This window comes from Apteryx mantelli, chromosome 2 (genome assembly GCF_036417845.1).
Source record: "Apteryx mantelli isolate bAptMan1 chromosome 2, bAptMan1.hap1, whole genome shotgun sequence".
Classification (NCBI taxonomy): Eukaryota; Metazoa; Chordata; class Aves; order Apterygiformes; family Apterygidae; genus Apteryx; species Apteryx mantelli.
This window is the reverse complement of record NC_089979.1, coordinates 4,470,691-4,492,143: the sequence shown is the minus strand read 5'-3', so window position 1 is coordinate 4,492,143 and position 21,453 is coordinate 4,470,691. Positions and strand designations below refer to the sequence as shown.

The 21,453-nt window shown below is 47.0% G+C and overlaps 1 protein-coding gene across 2 annotated transcripts in view; it reads right to left on the bottom strand.

Moving 5' to 3' along the window:
* Positions 1 to 1,030: 1,030 nt before the first annotated feature.
* GPR20 (G protein-coupled receptor 20) overlaps positions 1,031 to 21,453 on the bottom strand; it is a 28,414-nt gene continuing 7,991 nt past the window's right edge. The window contains exons 1-2 of one of the 2 annotated variants that reach the window (XM_013953279.2): positions 14,699 to 14,782; positions 1,031 to 2,385 (exon numbers count right to left, since the gene is read on the bottom strand). In XM_013953279.2, coding sequence (XP_013808733.1) covers positions 1,303 to 2,364 — 1,062 coding nt within the window. In that variant the 5' untranslated portion in view covers positions 2,365 to 2,385; positions 14,699 to 14,782 and the 3' untranslated portion in view covers positions 1,031 to 1,302. Of the gene's footprint in view, positions 2,386 to 14,698; positions 14,783 to 21,453 lie in introns of those variants that run through there. The other variant, XM_013953278.2, reaches the window with a different exon arrangement.

Genomic DNA, 21,453 nt, shown 5'->3' with positions numbered 1-21,453 from the left:
ACTGCTAACAGCTTTGCGCTGGGAAGCCTGTTTTCACTACAGACGACTTATCTGGCATGGTAATGACTGCAAGTGTGCTGTGGGTTGGTGGGCATGAGCTTCGGCGGGCTGCAGGGAAGTGCAGAGCTTTGATGTGTAACAGATTGTCTCCAAGTCAGGGGCTGGTGGAAAATGGTGGCAGAAATGTGAAGTGGCTAACCTGGCTGAGAAGTCAGAGCCTAATCCGTGGTACAGTGTATACTAAAATATTTAACCAGCATTGTGGAGAGAATTTGCCCAGCATCCTTAACCTCATGTAACTTTTAAATATGAGTCTTAAATCATCTGAGGGATTTTATACTGGGATGAGTTTTGACCTAGATGCTTCAGATGGATTCTTTTTCTTTCCTTTGAAGCATCAGTATTTAAGCAACTGAGAGGGTGTATTGATAGTGGGAATTAGGATGGCAAGCCCTAATTTCACATTGTGCCAGGAAGGGAACTCAAGCAAGGGTAGTTTAGCATCACAGTCTGGTTCTGCTTTTCATCTTGGATGCTTTTCAAGAGGAGAGTGCAAGTACAGAACAACGGAGTTTGCTGGAAAGCACGTTCATTTTCACAGCTTTTTTATATTTTTGTCTGCAATTTAGGGGATTTAGTGATCCAAATGAAGGTGGAACATATCATTAACCTCTCCCCAAGCCCAGACAGTATGCAGGAAAACATACACCCACATATATTTTTTCATATAGTTGAAGTAGTGAGAGGAGACATTACTGCTTAACTTTATCATCTCTTCCCTGAGAAAGTTTGGAAACAACTGAATAGCTGCAGGTAATAGGCAGGCTAGAGTATTTTCTGTCCCACTCTGCTGGCATCTAAAATCTTTGTAGTGGAAAGCTCTGGAAACATCTCTGTTATTCTTTACTCTTAAACACATGCCCAAGGCCTGACAGCTTTCATAGAAAACAAAGGGATTTACTGCTTTCTAAGTCATCCTAGGAGTGTCGCATTACAATGTCAAACAGGAAAAGAAAACCACAGTAAGGAATTTGTTGCTAGCAAAATGTCTGTATTAAAATACAAAGAAAACATTCCTATTGGGAACAGTAATTAATAGACTCTCTTTTGTATTGGTACTAACAACACTGGAAGTTCTTCTTTCCAAACAGACAATAATGTTCTTGAGGAATAAATTCCACCACTGTCATTCTGAACCTCAGCCTAAAAAACAAAGAGGTCAAAGACAATAGTACCATGAATCCTAACAATATTCCAGCATCATTACACTGGCTTACTGCAGCATGTCCCATCAGAAGTGGGTTAGATCTGGGCACTGCTTGCTGATGGCAAGCTCAGAGGGCTTCCTATTGTGTTTGAGAAGGCAATGATTGCATTGGAGCCCTTGGTGTTCTTGTTCATACCCAGGATGTCCACACTGGTTTGTTCTGGCTCGGTTTTCCTGAAGATGTTTTTCATGGTTGACTGAAAGTTATTGGTGACAAAGCAGTAGACAATGGGGTCCATGCAGCTGTTGAGGCTACTCAGAGTCACTGTCACATGGTAGACAATGAGGCTGACATCATTGGGCATATTTGAGTTGATGGAGATTGCTACCTGTCGCACGTGGAAGGGAGTGAAGCAGATCATAAAGATGATGAGAACAGTGATAAGGAGTTGCACAGCCCTCATCCTCCTCTCCCGACTCTGGTGCATGAGGCTGGGCTTGGACAGAGCACACATAATTCTGGTGGTGAAGAAGACAATTATGATGAGGGGGAAGAAGTACTCGCAGACCATCAGGGCTAGGATCTTGGAGAGGCAGCAGTTGGCAAACTGTATTGCCATGCTCAGGATGGAGAAAGTCACCACGGTTGCAAAGATCCAAATGAAGACACAGATCCCCTTGGCACAGGTGGGGTTCCTCCATTTACGTGAGGCCTCCACTTGTACGATTGCAAGATAGCGGTCAACACAGATGCACGTCAAGAAGAGGATGCTGCAGTACATGTTGACAAAGTAGCCAAAGATGTGAACCAAGGAACAATTCAGGCAGTCACCTGCACTATAGAACATGATGAGCCGGACAGGCAAGGAGAAGCCCACCAAGAGATCAGTAACAATCAGGTTGATGGTGTAGATAACGGAGGTGGTTTTTGTCTTGGTACGGAAGCAGAAGACATACAGTGCCAAGCTGTTCAGCACAACACCAACCAGGAAAATGATAGCATTGACCACCATCAGGGCAATCCACAGGTTGTAAAATTCTCCGTACAGTTCTTTGTCAAGGTAGATGAAGTTGGAGAACAACCGGAGGCTGGAGTTGAGTCCCTGCGTAGAGTTGATAGAGTCAGTGACTGACAGTTGGGTAGAGGAGGTCGGCATGGTCACTGATTTCCAAGAGATCTGGAAGAAAAGAAACAGGGAGACATTGATGGGTATGTCAGCATTCCTTTAGGGCTCAAAACATTGTCCCCTAAGAACATTTTAACCAATGTATTTGCACAGCCTCAATGACAATGTATATTGCTGTAGTTTCTGAGCATTTCACCTGTCAATATATTAAGTGGCAGGCCGAGTTTACCAATAATCGCCTACAAAATACCTGTTTTTATAACTACTGTTTTTTAGTGCTTCCAGCTGGGTGTTTCAGAGAAGATCCCCACACAATCCCCACCGCAAGTTGCTCTTCCCCTGCTCTGGGCACAAGTGTTTTTAGGGACAGAGCAATAACAGAGAAGTGAACCGTGCTGAAGGGAGCAGAAAGGAGAAGGGAAGGACTGGAGTGGTAAGGTGGAGAAGTGTGAGTCATGCTTGGCCCAGCCTTGTGGCAAATGGCCCAGGGAAGTAAACGGGGTTGCTGAGGGCAAGCAAGGTGCATTGCTGCTCATAGAGGGCACCGTATGTTTCCTGTCCTGACAGGGAGGGTTGGACTGATATGGGACTCCTAACAAGTTTTGTTTTCTGAACATGGCACTCACTCTTTTGACTACGTTCTTTTGACTACTTCTTTCATCAGAACAGCCTCTTCCTAGCTGGACGCTCTCTCTGCCGTGCCATGGGAGCAGGGTAGTGCTGACAGACACAAGAAGACATTTGCCCGACCTAATGGCACAACTGTAGCCCCATCATGTGACTCCTAAAATATCGCATCCATTCGCCTAGCCAGGTGATGACATGAGAGTCATGTGCAGCAGCGTTTTCAGGAACTGTGAGACTTGCCTAAAGGCAAAGGATGGCTGAATTTTCCAAGGCAGCACGAGCAGGTTGTGTGGCATCTTCTAGAGATTTGCATTCATAGCAACAGCAGCCGGGAGATTTCAAACCAAGGGCGTCAGCTGCTACTCCTGCCAGGGTCTGACAGTTTAATTTGCAAATCATTCCTGACTTATACACTATTTTAAACTGATTTGTATATTAAAAAGATAAAAAAAAAAGCCCAATATATACAGAGACTTGGCTGGTTTCAATAAAAATAAATAGTTGAAAAATGTCTGGAATATCTCAAAGTGGTTGAACAGGACAGTGAGGTTAAAAAAATCAGCTTGAATCAGCACAGAATGATGCTGAAAGACTTGAGTTATGAGTGTTTGAAATCCCTGCTACCAAAGAGCCAAGTGCGGAAGGGCTAGGAGACAACGAGCTTCAAGAACATCTTCCAGCACTCACAGAAAATACAGTGCGCCTGGGTTGCGTATCTGAATGGGGAAAGTTGAATTGCTAAGGGGGTCTGGATATCCAGCTTGCCTGTGTCCTTTGGCAGCTGGCTTTCTGCCTGCACTAGTCCTCTTTGCTGCTTCTGGGGATAGTGAGGATGGAATGATGGTGTCCCGTTGGCTGTGAGATGTTTCAAGTTGTCGATGGCAGAGGAGGAGGCTACCTGGGCCAGAAGCTTTCCAGTGAAAAGTGACTCCACAGGAGAGTTTCTGCTGGCCAAAAGCAAATGTTTTGTGGGGACTGTTCTAACTAGGTCCAGGGAGGGTCACAACTGATCTTGACCTGCCTGATGAGTGCCAAAGCCCACCTTTCCTACCCAGCTCCAACAGAAACCCTGGTGATCTAATGAAATGTAAATCTCTGTTAGCCATAACTCTCAAGCTCTTGGGCTGCTCCACATCTCTTGAAAAAAGTAGAAGGTTTCCAGCTCTTTGGGATAAAAAGTTGGGGAACTGAGATTTAGGAGAAGAGATTCCCAAGGCCCTGAGCCTATGGATCTTCAATAGCTCCAGCCCCTACAGTTTGTATCTTCAGAACAGACAGCTGGGGATTGTCAAAATATTTTTGTTTCCAAATTTGAGTAAGATCAAAGGCTAACAGAACTGTATCCTCAATGACTATGAGATTTTAAAACCCTCTGAAAAATGCTGGCCAAAGGTGGCGGTTGGCTTGGTTTAGAGTTACAGTAGTAACCCTGGGAAAGAGAGACTTTTATAAGCACAATCACAGACTATTGATGGAGCATGTCTCAGAAATAACAGCAGAATGTGAGTTTTCTTTCTTTTTTTTTTTTTTGGTGTTTTTTGCTGGGTGCACTGATGGTTCTGTAAATGAGCCACTGGTCGTGAGTTAGCTCAGGATGGGAAATCTTGTACTTTCCATCTTGTGGATAAAAGCATCTGTCAAAGTTGTGTGAACTGAGGAAAGGAGAAGTTGTTTAATAAAAAACCATACTTAGGGTCTGAATGGCAGGGGAGGGGTATGAGCTTTCCAGTGGTGTATAGGTTGAAGGCCTACGCTCCTGTCTCACTGCCCTTCAGCATTACGGGAACAGGATCATAGGATCATGGTAACATTGGCTGAAAGGGACCCCTGGGTCTAGTCCTACCTCCACCCTCCCTGTACTACTCTCCTAGTGAAGAAGTTTTTCTTAATGTCCAACATGAACCTCTCAAACTGCAATTTCACAGAATAACTGAGGTTGGCAGAGTCCTCTAGCGATCATGTAGTCCAACCCCCCTGCTCAAGCACAGTCAGCTAGAGCAGGTTCCTCAGAACTGTGTCCAGTCAGGTTTTGAATATCTCCAAGGATGGAGACTTCACAACATCTCTGGCCGGCCTGTTCCAGCGTTTGAACACCCTCACACTAAAAAGCTTTTTTCTTATGATCAGATGGAATTTACTGCATTTCAGTTTGTGCCCATCGACTCTTGTCCTGTCATTGGGCACCACTGAGGAGAGTCTGTCTGTCTTCTTTACTCTCCCATCAGGGGTTCATACACATCGATAAGATCCCCCATGAATCATCTGTTATCCGGGCTGAACAGTTCCAGCTCTCTCAGACTCTCCTCATATAAGAGATGCTCCAGTCCCCTAATCATCTTTGTAGCCCTTTCCTGGACTCCTCCAGTCTGTACGTATCTCTCTTGTCTTGGGGAGTCCAGCACGGGACACACCACTCCCGATGTGGTTTCACAAGGGCTGAGCAGAGGGGAAGGAACACGTCCCTTGACCTGCTGGCAATGCTCTGCTTAATGCAGCCCAGGATGCCGTTGGCCTTCCTTGCCACAAGGGCTCATTGCTGGCTCATGTTCAATTTGTTGTCTACCAGGAGCCCCAGGTCCTTCTCTGCAAAGCTGCTTTCCAACTGGTTGTTCCCCAGTGTGTACTGGTACATGGGGTTATTCCTTCCCAGATGCAGGACTCCTTGGCTGTTCCTGTTGCTGTGACATCTGGCATTACAAAGAAGAGTTTGGTTCCATCATCTTTGTAACTGTGTTTCAAGTAGTTGTAGGCTATGATTAGATTTCCCCCTTTGCCTACTCTTAGTCATACTAAACAAGCCCAACTTCCTTACCTTTCCTCATAGGATATGTGCTCCAAGTCCCTGACTGTCCTGGTGACTCTCTGCTGGACCATCTCCTGTTTTTCATCATCCTCTTGAATGGAGAAGTCCTAAACTGGACACCTCACCAGTGCTGAATTAATGGAGTTAATAATGCCCCTCAATCTGCTGGCTGTGATTCTCTGAATATAGCACAGTGTGCAGTTTGCCTTGTTTTCAGTGTCAGTACACTGCTCGCTGGCATGTGTTCAGCCTAGGATCCACCATAACACACAGGTTCTTTTCAGCAGAGCAGTTCCTGGCCTGTGTTGGTGAATAGGATCATAGGATATGGCCAGGCAGGCTCCTGGGAAGGACTAAACAGCCAAAGTGTGGGTGTGTTCCTGCCCTTCTCACCTTGAAGAAGGCAGGGAATAAAGTACGTTTGGCAAATGGTCAAGTCAACACTCCAGATCAAGAGTCTGGTTATTCTGTGAGGTTCATTCAAGCCAGGTGAGTGTGAAGCAGAATATTTTTTGAGCAAAAGCAGAGACTAGGATGGGGAATTTAGAAGGGGTGGCATGATGTTCCCTCTATAAATGTTTAGAGAAGTGGCTTTACCATCATGAAGGAGCCTGGATCTGCTGGTCTGGAGTGCAGTGATTGTTCTAGTTTCTTCCTGCCTGTCATCTAGTCTCTGGAGATGGTGTCAAAGAAAAAGGCTGGTTTCAAATATCCTTGAACTTGGAAGGATATTTAAAATCAAATGGCAATTTGTGCTTTTTATGTAGCTACTCAATTGCATGTATTTGGATTGCTCATTGGCGCAGCTGGGGCTCATCCATAAAGCCCTCCTCAGATCAAACCCAGTGTTGAGTTATGTGATAGGAGTGAAATCCTGAAGACTGGGGTCAGAGCACCTGTAATGTCCCAAGGAACTGATCAGCAAACATGAGCAATCCTAACTCACAACCACTTTTGCGCTTCTTAGGACATCTCTAGCAGAAACCGGACATTGGAACATCTTGTGTTTCAGGAATGACTGGATTACCTCACTCTGCACTGAACTCCAGTGGCAGCCAAAGTAGCACACATGTTCACATTATTTTGTCTGGGTCTGATTGAGCCTGCAAACTCCTGGGGGAGAGTCTTGTCTCTTACATTTTGTGCCAAGCATGCTGTCAGTGAATAAGAGGAAAAACTAGACCCAAGACTGGCTGCAGGTAGAAGAGTTGGAACATCTGGTACCTGAGAAAGATGCATGGGGAGGATGCAGAGTGTGGCCCCATTTTCTAACGACTTTCTAATGATTTTCTCAACATCTCATCCTCTCTATTTGTTTGTTTAGCACTTTAATTACCCAATAACAAAAACAAATGAGCAGATGCCTGGATCTGCTCCCAGATTTCCCTTTGCAGATGCTGTCAAGGGGAACAACGTGGAAGCTTCTGCACCTGCGCAAACCAGGAAATAAAGACTTTGCTGCTTCTTGAGTGCAGCATGATCTTGTGTATCTGTGTTCATCTAGATGGGGGAGCAAGTGGAGAAGACAAAATCACCTATCCCACCTCTTAGTTATCCCACTATTACCCTGAGGGTGCATTTGTCTGTTTTCCTATTGTACTTCTAAGGTACTGACTGTTCACTCTGATTTTACAGTCTGTTAGCAGCTTGCCTCCTCTGGGAGATTTTTCTTCAGTCTCAGATACCTTCTTATCAGGAATACCTGACATTCATCTTGCGTTTTTCATTTTCTGCTTCAGCAAAATTAGTAACTTGAAATGCATTCAAATGTGCCTCATCCTCAGATTGCTCTTGAGGTGTGTAGGCCACTTTACAGACTAATAGAATATGATCCTTTGAGTATTGCCCATACATGGAAATTAAAATCATCAGCATATACAGTGTGCTGCTTACATATTCACCCCTCCCACTGAGTCCCATTTACAATAAAATAAACCCTAGATGTTGTAGACTGCTAAAAAAACAACAGGTAGCACTTTGTCTGCCAGACTGAATATGCAATGCTGAAGTTGTGTAAGAGCTGGTACTGTATCTCTTTCCACTCCATGGCTGTCCTACATGGGCTCAAAAGCCGAGCAGTTACATGCAAGAAACCCCAACAAATTTAAATAATTCTGAAGATTTCCTCACTGACAGGCTATGAGCTATCTCTTAGTCTGCAATGCAAAAAGCCTTCCTCTAATCAAATTGTTGCTGATGGATGTTTGGGTGAATGACCTTTTTTGCTTTCTTTGTGGGACTGCTCTCATCTCATGGTTCACAATCAGAAGGGATGGAGGACTGGACTGGCAAAGTAATAGCATTCCTCTGAGTACTCTTAATGAGATGGAGCTGGACCAACCCCCTGGTTAACAGCTACTAAGTGTTTTTCCATTGTGGGTCTCCAAGCACTTGACAAAGGTACATTGCCCCATTTTACAGTGGGCTGAACAAGGCACAGAAAGGCAGCGTGACCTTGTGTCCAAGGAAAAAGCAAACATTTCCAAAAGTTTTCAATTCCAACCTCCCCCATTTCTGAGTCCAGAAATTCCCACAACCAGATCACTCTCCGTGATCAGAAATACTTGTGCTGGTGTTAGGTGGGTCAGTTCAGCTACCCATAACCATGGAGTGGTGACATATAGCAGTCAGTGTGGGTCATGGCTAAACACATGGGAAGCTTTGCAGCCCTGGAGACTTCTGCTGTTATGATCTCACTGCTTGTTGCCACTCCAGCTTGCAGCCATAGCATGAGCTCATGCAGAGCTACAGAAACCACAGTTATATTTGCTTACAGAATGAATAGCCTCTGAGCTGCCCCTCTCCCTAAAATCTCCTGAGAGTTTGGAGCTGGGCCTTCCTCCTGCTTAGTTCAGCTCTCAGCCCCCCAGATTTCCATGCTATTCCTGTTTTGTAGAACTGGTAGTCTGCAAAGCCCAAGATGGGTAAACAGGCTCCCCTTCTGAGTGCTGTCTGAAAGCGACACTTGGCTTACGCTGTTATGTTATACCTTGCAGGCTGGATTTTGTCTGTCTGGCCTGAGAGTATGGGTAGCATTTCCTTAAAAGTACAGCAGGCATCTGGGTAGAAGAGGGATAAGGGGAGGGACAGAGATTTGAGGTTGACCTGGTTTCCCTTGTTCTGATAAAGGTCCCTGTTCAGCGTTGGGAGACAGGGACTTGCTGTGAAATACTTTCTCTTTTTATGTGACGCAACCAATTCCATCATTCTTGGGCCAAATAGGAAACAGATGGATGCTGTGCTGAAACCGGGCCCTCCGGCTTCTTCTCTCGCTCGCTCACTGTTTGGCATTGCATTTATTCATTTAATATGGGCAGCTCAGTGCTACATCTGTCCCAGGAGGATTTCCTTGACCTTCTTGATCCTTGACCTTGATCTTCTATTTCTTTCCGCCCAACTTTTTGTTCAATGTCAGCCTTAAACCTCACCCTCCACTTGCAGAAGTCAATTTGAGTTGCTTCCTTGACCCAAGGGATTTTTGGATCTTGCTCAGCAATTCAAGTAATGGGACACAAAAGACAAGACGGGTCAGGCAACTGAACTCTGTCCTAACCGCCCTCCAAAAAGGTTATTTATTGGTGTGTGCAGATAGGATCTTTGCGTGCGGACACAGAGAGGGAGAACCAGAGAGATGTGCACTGTGATGGGAAAGATGAAAAGGACATTAAGAAACGAGAACGAGTGTTATTTTGTATAAACAGCTTCAGCTTTTCTCATCTCCCTGTCTCACTGAATCAGAACATCTGATCTGGCAAACTGGCTCCCCTATCGTTCCCCCTTTCCCCCTCATCTAGTCCAGCCTGCTAACGTTACTCTGCTGCTGGGGATGGCAGCAGCATGTGTTTAGTTTTTCCGCCTCTCCGTGTTTAAAGTTCCCTGGGTGATTTATCATCGTATTTATAAATGAAGGGTTAAACTTACTCTCTTTCAGTTTTAAATTGTATGATTCTCCTTCTGGCAAGCCCTCACTCAACTCTGGCTCAAACTGGCCAAATATGGTGTTTTTGTGCATGTCGAGGACTTTGCCCTATACGTGGTAGCGTTCGTTCTGTGTGCCTCACACACAGCATGGGGAGGGTGGGTTTGCTGACAGGGAATTGAGGGAGAAAGGGAGAGAAAGGGAATAAATCCAGCTGCTGAAGGGGAAGAGCTAGCTTCCGTCTAGCCCCCAGGCTCTGAGAAAGGAACTAATGTCCTGGGGAGAAAGATCCCACCCCGAGGCAGAAAGCGCTTTGTTAATGGGCACTTTTGGCAAAGGACACCCTTGAACTTAGCAGCCAGTTTTCTGCAGGGATTTGAGGGACTTGGCTGCAGAGGGATGCCCTGTGGGACTGTCACAAGCACTGAATTCTCACTGATCTACGAGCGGGGAGCCTTGCTCCCCTGCAAAATCCCCAAAACAACCCTATTTTGCATCGGTAGGTGCCTAAACTAAACGCTGCTGGTTCTCTGACCCAGCCTACCCTCCCTGGCCTGGCCCTGCTGAGTTGGTGCTGAGGAACGTAATTTAGGATTGTAGGAGGGGAATCATGCCTCAGGAAGCAATGGGGCTGTTTCTGGGGCAGGAGGACCCAGTATTTGAGGGCATCAGATCTCTGCTCTCACTTCTTTCCTGGGCATTGATGTGTCCTAGAAACCTCCAGGTCTGTAGATGGTTGAACAGTGTGTGTGAAACACCTGACTGCTGGAGAATTGCATTTGGAAATAGTCAAACAGTCCAAAGCGGGATTTTTTCTTTGCCTTCAGTGCTGTGGAAATACAAGGTGCTTCAGTGACACAGAACACACTGTTCTGTGAGTGCCGGATGAAATGACATCTGCTTTCATACGGTTTTGTGTCTTGCAGTGACTTACGGGATCGGATGAACACTTTCCCCTGGTTGGGTTGCTTATTGTAACTTTTTCCCATGTGGACTCTCTCGTGCCTTAATGAGAACTCACTTTGCAGCTCTTCCCTTGGCTCAGGCACTTGTTAGACTTTCTCTTCTCTTTACTACCTAGTTTCTTGAAAACTGAGGTGATCTTTCCTTTCTGCCAAACTTTGGGTGAAATTAGCCAATGGATTGAAAAACATTAGGAGGACAGAAGAAGCCAGAGCTGACAAACACACAAACATGACCAGCTAATCCTTATTTCCTCAAATAAGGGAGTTTACTAGCACTCTCCACCACATATGCTCTGATTTAGGTTTTCGTCCCTGCAAACTCTCAATTGCTTTGGCACTAAAACATTGTAAACAGGCCTGAGTGGCTTCTTTTCAGGGAAAAAACATTGCCTGTCTCCTCCTTTCTCTTTGTTTGACTGCACTGAAATAATTTCAGATTTACACCAAATCATATCTTCCTTAAGGCAGAACCAGCCTGACTAAGGATAGATATTAGCTGATTGCCTGGTGTCTGCACTGTTCAGCCATGGCCTGCTTCTCTATGTGTAATGGAGAGCATGATGGCCAGCAACTCCTACGCTTGTCTCCCAGTTTGAGTAGCCACATACCGAATTACAGCCAGAGAGCCTTTGGTCGGAGCTGAGAAGAAGGTCTGAATTCCCTTTGCATGACACCAAGAGAGATTAACAATCTCCTACCGACTTTTGCAGCTCTAATGTTGCTCTTGAGAATCAGATATTCTGTCTGGCCAGAGGAAAAACTTGGATGTCTAGCCCCTGGCATGGCCAGAGGCTGTCCTTTGGGCTGTGTAAGCCATCACAGCCTACGGATGTGTGGAGGCTAACACGATGTTAGTCTTTGGGCTGCTGTTGCTGATATGCCATTGAGCCATTTACCTCTTGTCTGATGTGCCTGAGTAGTCTACACTTGACCCTCCATCTCTAAGGCCTTGCTGTGGATGGGATATGGGTACTGCTGTGAGATGGGATTTGATTTCCACCCACCCGGCTGTGTTCAGTGCTTCATGTGCACATGGGTAGACCCCACATCCCCAGTAAGTCTAAGGCCAAAATCAGGTCCTCCGTGAGCAAGGGACCCAGCTGCCTGTTTCAGGCAGGGGCAGTCAAGCTGCAAAAGCCTGTGGGTGCCTGAGCAACGATTTAGTCGAACAGATCATCCAAGGCCCTGAGGGATCATTGCCAGTTAGAAGAGAGAGAACACAACTCTCTGAACTGCATTTATCTTCTTCATGGAGCAAAATGACCCAGATGTGAGGGAGACCACTCAGCTTGGCCCAGAGGCACACTCTCCGCATCTAGGTTCAAACACGCTGGTTAACACCAGGCAAGGGATCACCAGTCCCAGACACCCCAGACACAACTATTTAACATCTGAAAAGATCTGCATGGTCCTCCCCCAGCCCTGTCCTGAGCATGCATGGAAAATATGGAACAAAGCTCCCAAAGATACACAGAGCAGGAAATTCATTTGTCGACAAATCTCTTAACGGTTTATACCTTCTCTACGCTCATTTGCAGCAGTAATGCTTCAGCCTTCAAGAGAAGGAGCTCAGCTGTGCGCACTGGTTTAAATGAACAAAGCAGCAGGCTCACGCATACAAGCTGCAGCTCCCTGGCTGGCCTCTCAGGGCCTGCACATGTGCGCATGGCAGTTGCGGGGGAACCACAGGCCCTTTACAGGTCTCTGATATGGCTTGCTTATACAGGTCCTCTTGTAAGTGCTAATAAGTGCCTCCACTCACTTGTTTATACCACGTTTTATAGAAAAGTCCCTCCTGAAATGTTTAGACTTCTAAAATGCCTTATTGATACCATTGCATTTTTCATATCCCTCTTCTCTGTGTTACCAGAGCTTGGCCTTGGAATGACAGAAATATTAAGTGCCTTGGTGAATGCTCCATAAATCATGCTGTTAGCATTTAAAAGTCCAATATCTCATAGCCTGCCAGGGCTAGTACCAAGTACCATCTGTCATGAAGAAGCATGGAATGACATCTCTGCAATGGATACTCTTTCTAACTCTGATACAAGAAATCAAAGCATGACTTCCCTCTCTGTTCTTTGTGGGCCTATATAATGTGAGGGGAAAGTGCCTCTTTTCTGGGGAAAAAATTTTTTTCCAATAGGTTTTAAAATTATTTTTAGGTTAGATCTGGAAAGAAACTCATGGATTTGGAGTTGTATAAGTATAGTCAGTAGAGATGGATTTATGCCTATCTTCTTGGGAGGTAGTAACATTACAAGAGAAATGAATTTGATTTTATTGGGATTACAGTAATCCATCTAGCATCTCCGGGGTGCCTAGTACACAGTGCTAGAAATGTCAGTTTGGAAGAAAAGCTATCATGGCTGTGTACAAGGAGATCCCTGCAGTGAGAATTGCCATATAGGCACATACAGGAACTTCACAGACAAGCGAAAAAATATTGCGAGAGATTTAACTGAGTGACATCTGGCCAATGCATTGTTGCTAGCTTCTGAAAGGGAAGCTTTTAATTGTAAATCTTTGAGCAAGTCTCCCTCTTTCTGCCTTCAGCTGCCTGTTTGCTTTATCTCTTGATGGGAGGCCCAAGCAGGACAGTGGGGGAAGAACAACAACGGAGGTTTGCATTTGGGAAATACATTGGGTCTTGCATGGCCCAGGAATGCAGGACAGAAGAGGGTAGGCTCTCTCCCCAAGGAGCACAAGGAAAGGAGAGAGATCAAAATGCAGGTAGGGAGGAGATGAAGGGGAGAAACAGGGGAAGAAGGGTCAGATGTACTCCCGCTTCCTGGTGAAGGGCAGACCAGCCTGCCAAGGGTGCAACTCTCTGTGGCACAGTGCACGCTTCAAGTTGTGCTGCTCTCCTGGCTGTGGGGGAAACAGAGGCACAGAGCCATGCCCTGGCTTGGCCCAGGGAATTCAGCAAGGTGGGAGACATCCTCGGGAAGCAGACATTTCCTCTCTTCTAAGCCAGTTCCCTGCGCCCTGAGGGCAGCTTCCAGTTTCCCGTGCCTGCTTGGCCCTGGGTTGGTTTTCAAGGTGCCCCCAGGGTAGCTTGCCAGATCTTAACCTTTTGGGAGACTGGTTTCTGTTGTTTCCTTTGCTGGGTGCATGTGACACTCTGCTGTGCAGAGACAACCCCCCCTCCTCCCCCCCGCCCAGGTCCCTTCAGGGATTTGCAAGTTTTGGATAGACTGGGTCAACTGGAGAAAAGTTGAGCTGTTGGTGGGTGTAGTGCCAAGAAAGCAGTGAACATTTCTGAAGGGCATAAAACACGCCCTGCTTAAGGATCTTGGAAAGAATCTGTTTCTTTTTGGGCTGACCCAGCAAACTGATTCAGAGAAGGAAAACAGCATCTTCCTTAGAGCTGAACTTGCACCCTGCTGCACGGCCGAACAGAGACTAAAATGTCCCCAGCCCTGGCTGATCCCATGCCTGGCACACATCTGAGGAACAGTGCACTATCTCCCCTCCTGACTTCCAAAATCTGCCTGAATCATTTCCCCAAGATTTTGTTATGCCTGGGAATACCTTGATACAAATAAGATATCATTCCTCACATGAGCTGACACAGTACTTTTCACAGCCATTTCGTACACCTTTTCTCACTCCCCCATTTCCTTGGGAAACAGGCAAATATCATGGCATTGACCAGAAACCAAAGTGCGGAGAAGCTTGTGCTGGGAAAGCCCCCTTGCAGCCTGGAGTGACCGCTGGTGCAGCCTGGCTCTCTGGGGACAGCTAGCTCCTGAGGAGCTTCGACATTTGCTACAAAAACAGAGTCAGGGGCTTGCCAAGGTCTTCTTCCACACGTTGGATGCGGGGCCCTCTCCACCTCACTTGCAATGGCTCACAGCCCCACAAGGCTCCCTGCCATGATAACCATGCTTTCCACAGCAGACTTTGAGTTCGGTCTCCAGTGATTCCCTCCTGGCCCCCTGCTGCCACCTCTTCGATACCGTGCCCTCCCTTTCTCTCTGACCAATAGCTCAAAGCATTCACTGCAACAGTCCCTGCAGTATATTCCTTCACAACAGATTGACTTACCTCTGGCCCGATCTCCCTTCTATGTTAGAGGAGCTGCCGTTAAGAAAATTTCCTCATGGACCTGAATGTAATCGCCCCAGGAAAGAGACATCTGTTCCTACAAGCAGAACGACTGGAGTGACTACAGAATATGAAGAAATGCCTAATCTCTCTCTCTCTCTCTCTCCCTCTCTCTCTCCCCCCCTTCTCTTCTAAATATAGCCTTGCAACTAATGGGAAAAAATACACACGACCAAAAAAAAAAAATTTCCACTTGTCTTCAGTGTTCAGAATTTCTCCCCAAACATCTGGCTCCTTGCCCTAAGTCTCTCTGAAATTTATGAAGTGTTGGAAATGCTGAAGATCCAGCCTTCCTCACGGTGTTAATGCCTAAACATTGCTAGTAAACTAAAACTGATGTTGCTGACCCCCTTTGTCCCCTCTCTGTGTCAACTTCCCTGTGTCTCTGCGGGAACAAACTCTCCTTGCTGAGCACTAGCCAGCTCCAGGCCACTGCAATGTGGCTGAGCCATTGCCGTGTTACATGGGAGGAAAATACCTCTCTTTTCATCTTCCCGATATGAACTGTGATTAGACAGAAGCATCTCTGGCAGTTGGAGGAAGGTGCTGTATCAAATGCCGTGACGCCTGGGACATGCTCTGAGCTAAACCAGTTGTCCAGACCCAAAGAGGGGACCTGGCACAGCGAGATGAAGGATGACCTTGCACGCTTTGGTGACTTCTGGCTGCACTAATCTGGGAGAGGGTTAATAAGAGGATCTATCCAAGCCATGGCCTTAAGTGGCTGAGTGTATATGAGATGAGAGTGGAAATGAGAGTCTGAGGTTCCACCAGGGAGCCCCCCAACAACTTGCCACATTCATCCATTTTCACACAGCCCTTACCTACTGATGGTAACCGTCATTGTGGGTATCGGGACCATCTCAGAGCTGGTAAGCAAATGGGTAATCCCCCAAACTCCCAGCTCATGATGGGACTACCTGGTCTAAATTGGGTAGCAATACATGCCATCTTTTGTGGGGCGCGGGGAAAAAAGGGACATGCAGAGATGTTACCTCCAGGAGGGTATATGATAGTTATAGAAGTACCTTCTGGGAAAATGGGCAGAAAAATTAAGGTGAGAAGCTGCATCAAATATAGTTATTTAGAAGGATGGGGAGGATGGATGCTAGATTTTAGTGTCAGCCCTGGACTGCTCTTTTCCCTCATCCTTTAGATAAAGACAACGCTGGTGCCAATGCAATAAACATGCAGGATAGGGCCCGTCACAACACGACAGGATCAACTGAGAGGCATTGAATTCCAGGTCAAGAGGCCAAATCCATAAATAGAGGAGAGGTAAACTCTACACATGCGTGTCTCACTAGAGCACGAACGGTAGCTATGGATATGAGAGAAGGTTGACCTCATTTTCTGGAATTAGTTTTTCACCCTTGGATCTTTCCCAGGAAGGCTGAGCTGATCTTTTTTGTCATGTTATTTTATTGATTTTCTATTTTGAATTTCCTCAGAACGAGGGGCAGATTCTTCCCCCAATTTCAGGAACATCCTCCTTGACTTCACATGCTCCTGATCCAGACATCCAGCCTTTCACAATTGACCTCCAGCTCAGGCATGTGTCTGGGCTCTCATCTACTTTTCACTTCCTTACGACTTGGAAAGCATGTATGATTGGAAGGCCTCCATGAGTCATCTCTGGGTAATAAAGTTGCCCTCACTTCCTTCCATGCTGGGAGTTAAATGGGAGGAAGAACGAAAGAGAAGAAACCAACCTATGATCAAGTGCTGGGCCAGAAGACTGAACTTGGACCCTATCTTTCATGTTGCCAATGGTGGCAAACACTTGAGTTCCCCCCAGGTTGTCAAAAAAACTTTTATATTTAGGGAATAAATCTTCAGGGGAGGAAGCCTCTGGAGTTACAAATGCAAGACTGAAAAAAGGAGGAGACTTTTCTCCACGATGAGATATTGGTACCTACACTCTGTTCACCTGATCTGGGACTTCCTGGCCCTTGCAGTGTCTTGTTTTTGTGCTTTTGCGTGATACATGGGAGCTTTGTTCTCATCCCTCGTGCACAGGATAATGAGTGCTTTGCACTCCCCCGCTATCCCAGCCTCTCCCTCCTTGCCGAATTTAGTGGCAACAGCTGCAAAGTTTCAAGTTGTGCCTGAGATAGTGCAGAGCATGCCATATTGGGAAGCAGATGCTGCTGTTAAGGTGGAGAAGGCACATCCGGGCTCTGGGACATGCTTTGTCCCAGACCCAGTTCCCACAGTTGACTTCAGGAGGAGTTGCAACTGTAGCTGATGAATGAAGAGCTTCTATTGTCTTTTGATTTTCAGACATTCAGACAGAAAGACAGGAAAAAAAGGGAAGCTTTAGTTAAGTGGAAAATTCTCAAGCTTGTTGGCTGCATATTCAACAATATTAAATATTGCAATGGATGTCTTGAGGCTGTAGGTAGAAGAAGGTTCTGGCTCAGCTGAAATTAGCATGTGGGAGAAGGAGTCAGAGCACGAAAGGGTGCTACTGGCCCATATTAATTCTTAGCAGTCCCTTAACTGCTTCATGTAAAATAGGGATGGGACAGGACTCTGGTTAAAAGCCCGCTGTGTCACAGAGCAGCAAAGCAAGAAGCTGGGCAGCTCTGGAGAAGGTGGACAAAAGGGTGATACCACACAATTTTCTGTGGAGATGTCTTCTCTGCTGTTGTCAGAAGGGTTTTCAGTCCTATTCAAAGAGGGGAGTTGAGCGTCCTTTCACCCCTCGCTGCATGAGAGGAGATGGAGATTGCCACAGCATAGTGAACTATTATACTGTCAAGATGGGCTCAAGATGCATGGCCATATCAGTTTTCAGGACATCTCTGCTGTCCAACTCTTTAAGAACCCAAACCAGAATCCATGTCTGAACATGTCTGTTTTTTCAGGATGTTATATCTTGTCTCTGTTAGACCAAACAGGTCCTCAGAAATTCATTGTGTTCTTCAGTGGTAAAAGAGAGCTTCTACTCAAGAAGCTCATGGACCTAGACCTGGAGAATCAGAGCTCAGAAAGCTGACAGGCTTTTACACATGTTCGTGACTGCATGGAGGACACAGAAGAGTGGGATCCTCACTGAGCTCTCTGGGAAACCATTTTTATCAGTTGCTTTAGAGGAAATGAACTCACCTGCCCCTAGACCACCTCCACTGAGCCCTCTCCTATCTTCCCACCAACACAGATGTTCCTGAGATATTTTCCTACTGTCTTTGCTCCTGCACCAGAGAGCAGGAGAATCAGAAGGGAAATGGGAACAAGAAATGCCCACAGTCACAAACAGGAGACTATCCTCAGGAGACTGCCTGCGTGGGAGTTTGCCCTCCTGGTGCAGCTGCAGGGTTAATGGAGAGGCAACACTGGATGTTCTCTGCTCCCTGTCATGCGAGTAAACCATTTACCATGGCACAAAAAGTAAATGACATGGGGGAGGACCTATGTCCATTTTACTCTCCCCAACTCCTCCTTTCCTGCAGTAAATCTGCCCTGGATGATCCCCAGGCCTCTGTAGTGTTCATAAGCACTAGAAAACACTTGTGTATGTCTCTATGACATGCACTGCCCATGGTCCCTAAATTCTTGATTCTCTACAGCATCCAGGGCCGTCATTGGATGCTGTGAATCAAGTGCAGGATTGAGGACCCAGAGAACTTGTTTGGTTCTCATGCGTAGCCCGAGGGTAGAGGCTGTGGAGAAGTTGCTGCACTTGATCCCGTTCTGGGACTCACCTTTCAATGCATGGTGCTGTGAGACCACAGGGGACAGCTGCTAGGGAAGTATTGCATGGTATTTGGTTTAGGGGGAAATGTGAAGACAATGAGACTGTCCCCAAATATGTAGGAATTTCTTCTTGTAAAAATGGTGTTGCTTGGTCAGGTGTGTTTCAGCCCCATTGTGCTTCCTTATCATTAATGAGTGAGACATACATTCCCTTCCCTTGGAAGGCAAGCCTTGGACAGCAGTGCAGGAATATTGTCAAAGGATGTGGAACAAAACACTGGCTTCTGTCCCAGCCCTGCAGCAGAGCACAATGGAGCAGGGCAGGGTCTGGCAGGTGCCAAGCTCCTGCCTGATGGACTAAAGCACCTGCCCTAACTTTCCCCACTCCGACAGTGAGGAAGGGGGAGAGAAGAAGATATCTGACTGAAACAACTTGTAGCTATTCTGAGTTAGTGGAACTGAGAAAGGCCAGGGAGAACCCCTGGCTCCTCATCCTACATCCAGCCCTGACCCTGCTTGTGCTGTGGGTGGCAATCTTCTTGCTAGTGGGGCCTTGGGAACAGGATGGGAGAGGGCTCAAGGGCTGGATTCACCTCGATGAGCTCCATTTACTCTAGCCGAGTCAAAATTGGACCCTGGAGGGATGCCAACACTGAGATGGGTGCAGCACCCAGTGTCCATGAGAGAGAGGCTGGAGAGGACACAGCAGGTTGTGCAAGGAAAAAGGAGTTCACAGAGGATCTGGCCTTGTGGTTACTCCTTGATAGAGTTCATGTCACTCAGTCCTGTTCCATTGCTGGTGCACAAAGAGAAATCACACTCCCCTTTGGCAGCTCCTGACCCACAACCAGTCGGTGCTGGAGTCTCTTCCTGAACTATGCTGCTCAATCACATTGATGGTTGGGGCCATTCTGTGCCTCTGTGGGAACCAGTGGCCATGTCACCAAGATCAGGATCTGCCCTGCTATGCAGCTGCCTCTGGGAAATGGATCCTGCTGGCTGTGCTGGGAGACCTGCTATGTAGTGGGCTGCAGCCTATATTTCGCATTGCTGCTCTGCTCCTCTCTCACCCCAGGCTCTGTGAAAGCAATAGTGAGGAAATGGGTGGATTCTGAAAGCAGATCTGGGATTTGTCTGGGTTCCTTAGTAGAGTCCATGGGAAGCCCAGCTGAAAAAACCTTAAAGTCTGGGTCTGACACCTGGATCCAAGAGAGTCAGCAGTCAACTTTGGGCTCATGGCATTTGCTCCTTTGGATCCAAGCAGAGAGAGATGTAGCTTTAGTTGCTGAGCTGTTGAATAGTCATTCTCTGCTGCTCTCTGACATGATGATCCAGGTGTGCCACATTGGGCTATCTGGGGAAGGAATAGCTTCATAATCCCTTGGGATCTGAACTCTGAAGCACTATTATTCCTGATGGCTATTTCTAAGGTGGCTATTTCTAAGTTTGGAGGGGCTGTAGGGAAGGATCAGAGCCCTTTTTACTGAGCCCTAGACAAAACCTGTGGGGAAGAGACAAACTTTGTCCCCCAGAACTTGTCCCCTCTCCTGATGGCAGGATGTGATGCTGGGGCAGAAACACAAAAGGGGCAAGGGAACATGAGCATCTTCTGCCCAGATAAAGAGGACTTGGATCGCTCTCTCCTGGTCACATTCAGCATCTCCAGGGCTGATTGTCTGGCTCTCAGCATGGGCAGTAGAGGTAGTTTCCAACCATAAAAAAATGATCCAACTGCCTCTGTAATTCCAGCTCAGCAGCGCTCAAAGGCAGCCCTACCCACCTAACATAACTGCATCAGTGGAGAGCAGTTGGCTTTCCCTACAAAAGCGCTGCTCCGAGATCACAGTCAGTTCCCAGAGCCTGCTGGGCTGTCAGTCACCATCCTCAAAGGACTGCAAAGGCCAGAGGGACCATTAGCGCATGGCCCTGCCTCTGAACAAGCTCCCTGTCTGTGTGTTTATACAGAAAGAGAGATCAGACAGCTGCCACATGGGGGCTTCTGCTGATGGAATCCAGCCGTGATTTGTCTGTTTGATGAGGGACAGTGAAAGACAAGTGCTTCCCAAATGACAGTCACAGCTCCCATTGAGTGAGTCAGGCATGGGGGAGAAAGTGTGCAAGAGCCAGTTTCCTTCCTGCCTGCCTGCCAGATTTTTGGGAAGCTACTCTTCTGATCATTGCCTTCCTCTGCATTTCTCTCCCCAGGCTATGGCATTTTTGCTGGTGGGTCTACTGAGTTCAAAAAGATGAAGATGTCTGCAGAGCAGAAAGAGCAAGCTGCTCCTCTGGGCCACCCTGAGATCTCTCTTGGATGACTGGTTTGGAGTACACTTGATCCTGCCTATCTGCAGTTCTTGCATGACCAGGAATGTAAAGCTGGATGTGCCCTGTACTAGTATAAATGTGCTGTGTGGGGATGAGTCCAAATCCCTCGCTACAGTCTAGTCTGCCCAGATCACCACCACTCTTAGGCCAGTGAGGTTTCTAACAAGGTTCCTCAGTCAACACACCAACAAAATGAGCTGGAGAGACCCTTTGGGCACCCAACAGGGCCTGTTATGTCTCCACTACCCCTTGTGATCCAGCCTCCGTTGGGGTCCCTCATGGGATCCCACTCCAACCCTTTCATCCCCCCAACAGCTCTGGCTGACAGCCACTCCTTGTTCTTTTCTTGCTATTTTTTTAAAGATTCAGGAGCCAATTGCCAAGAACATGATGTCCAGTGTCACAACCTCACTGCGAAGCTCTCTCCATTCCCAGCAAAGTATTTCCTGCTGGATTTGTTTGTCACTGGGCATACAGGGACACTGACACTTGGAGGAGGAGGCTGTGCAGGCAGTCAAGGCTCTGGCATTGCTTGGGCACACATGCCCTGAGGAGGTCAGAGCTGGGCCCTGCGGAGTGGCTCTTGCCCAGTTCTGGCTGGAGGGCTGCAAAGCAGAAGTCAGCAGGACACTTGGCATGGCTACACTGGGCTGTGGTTGTTGAGAGAGTCA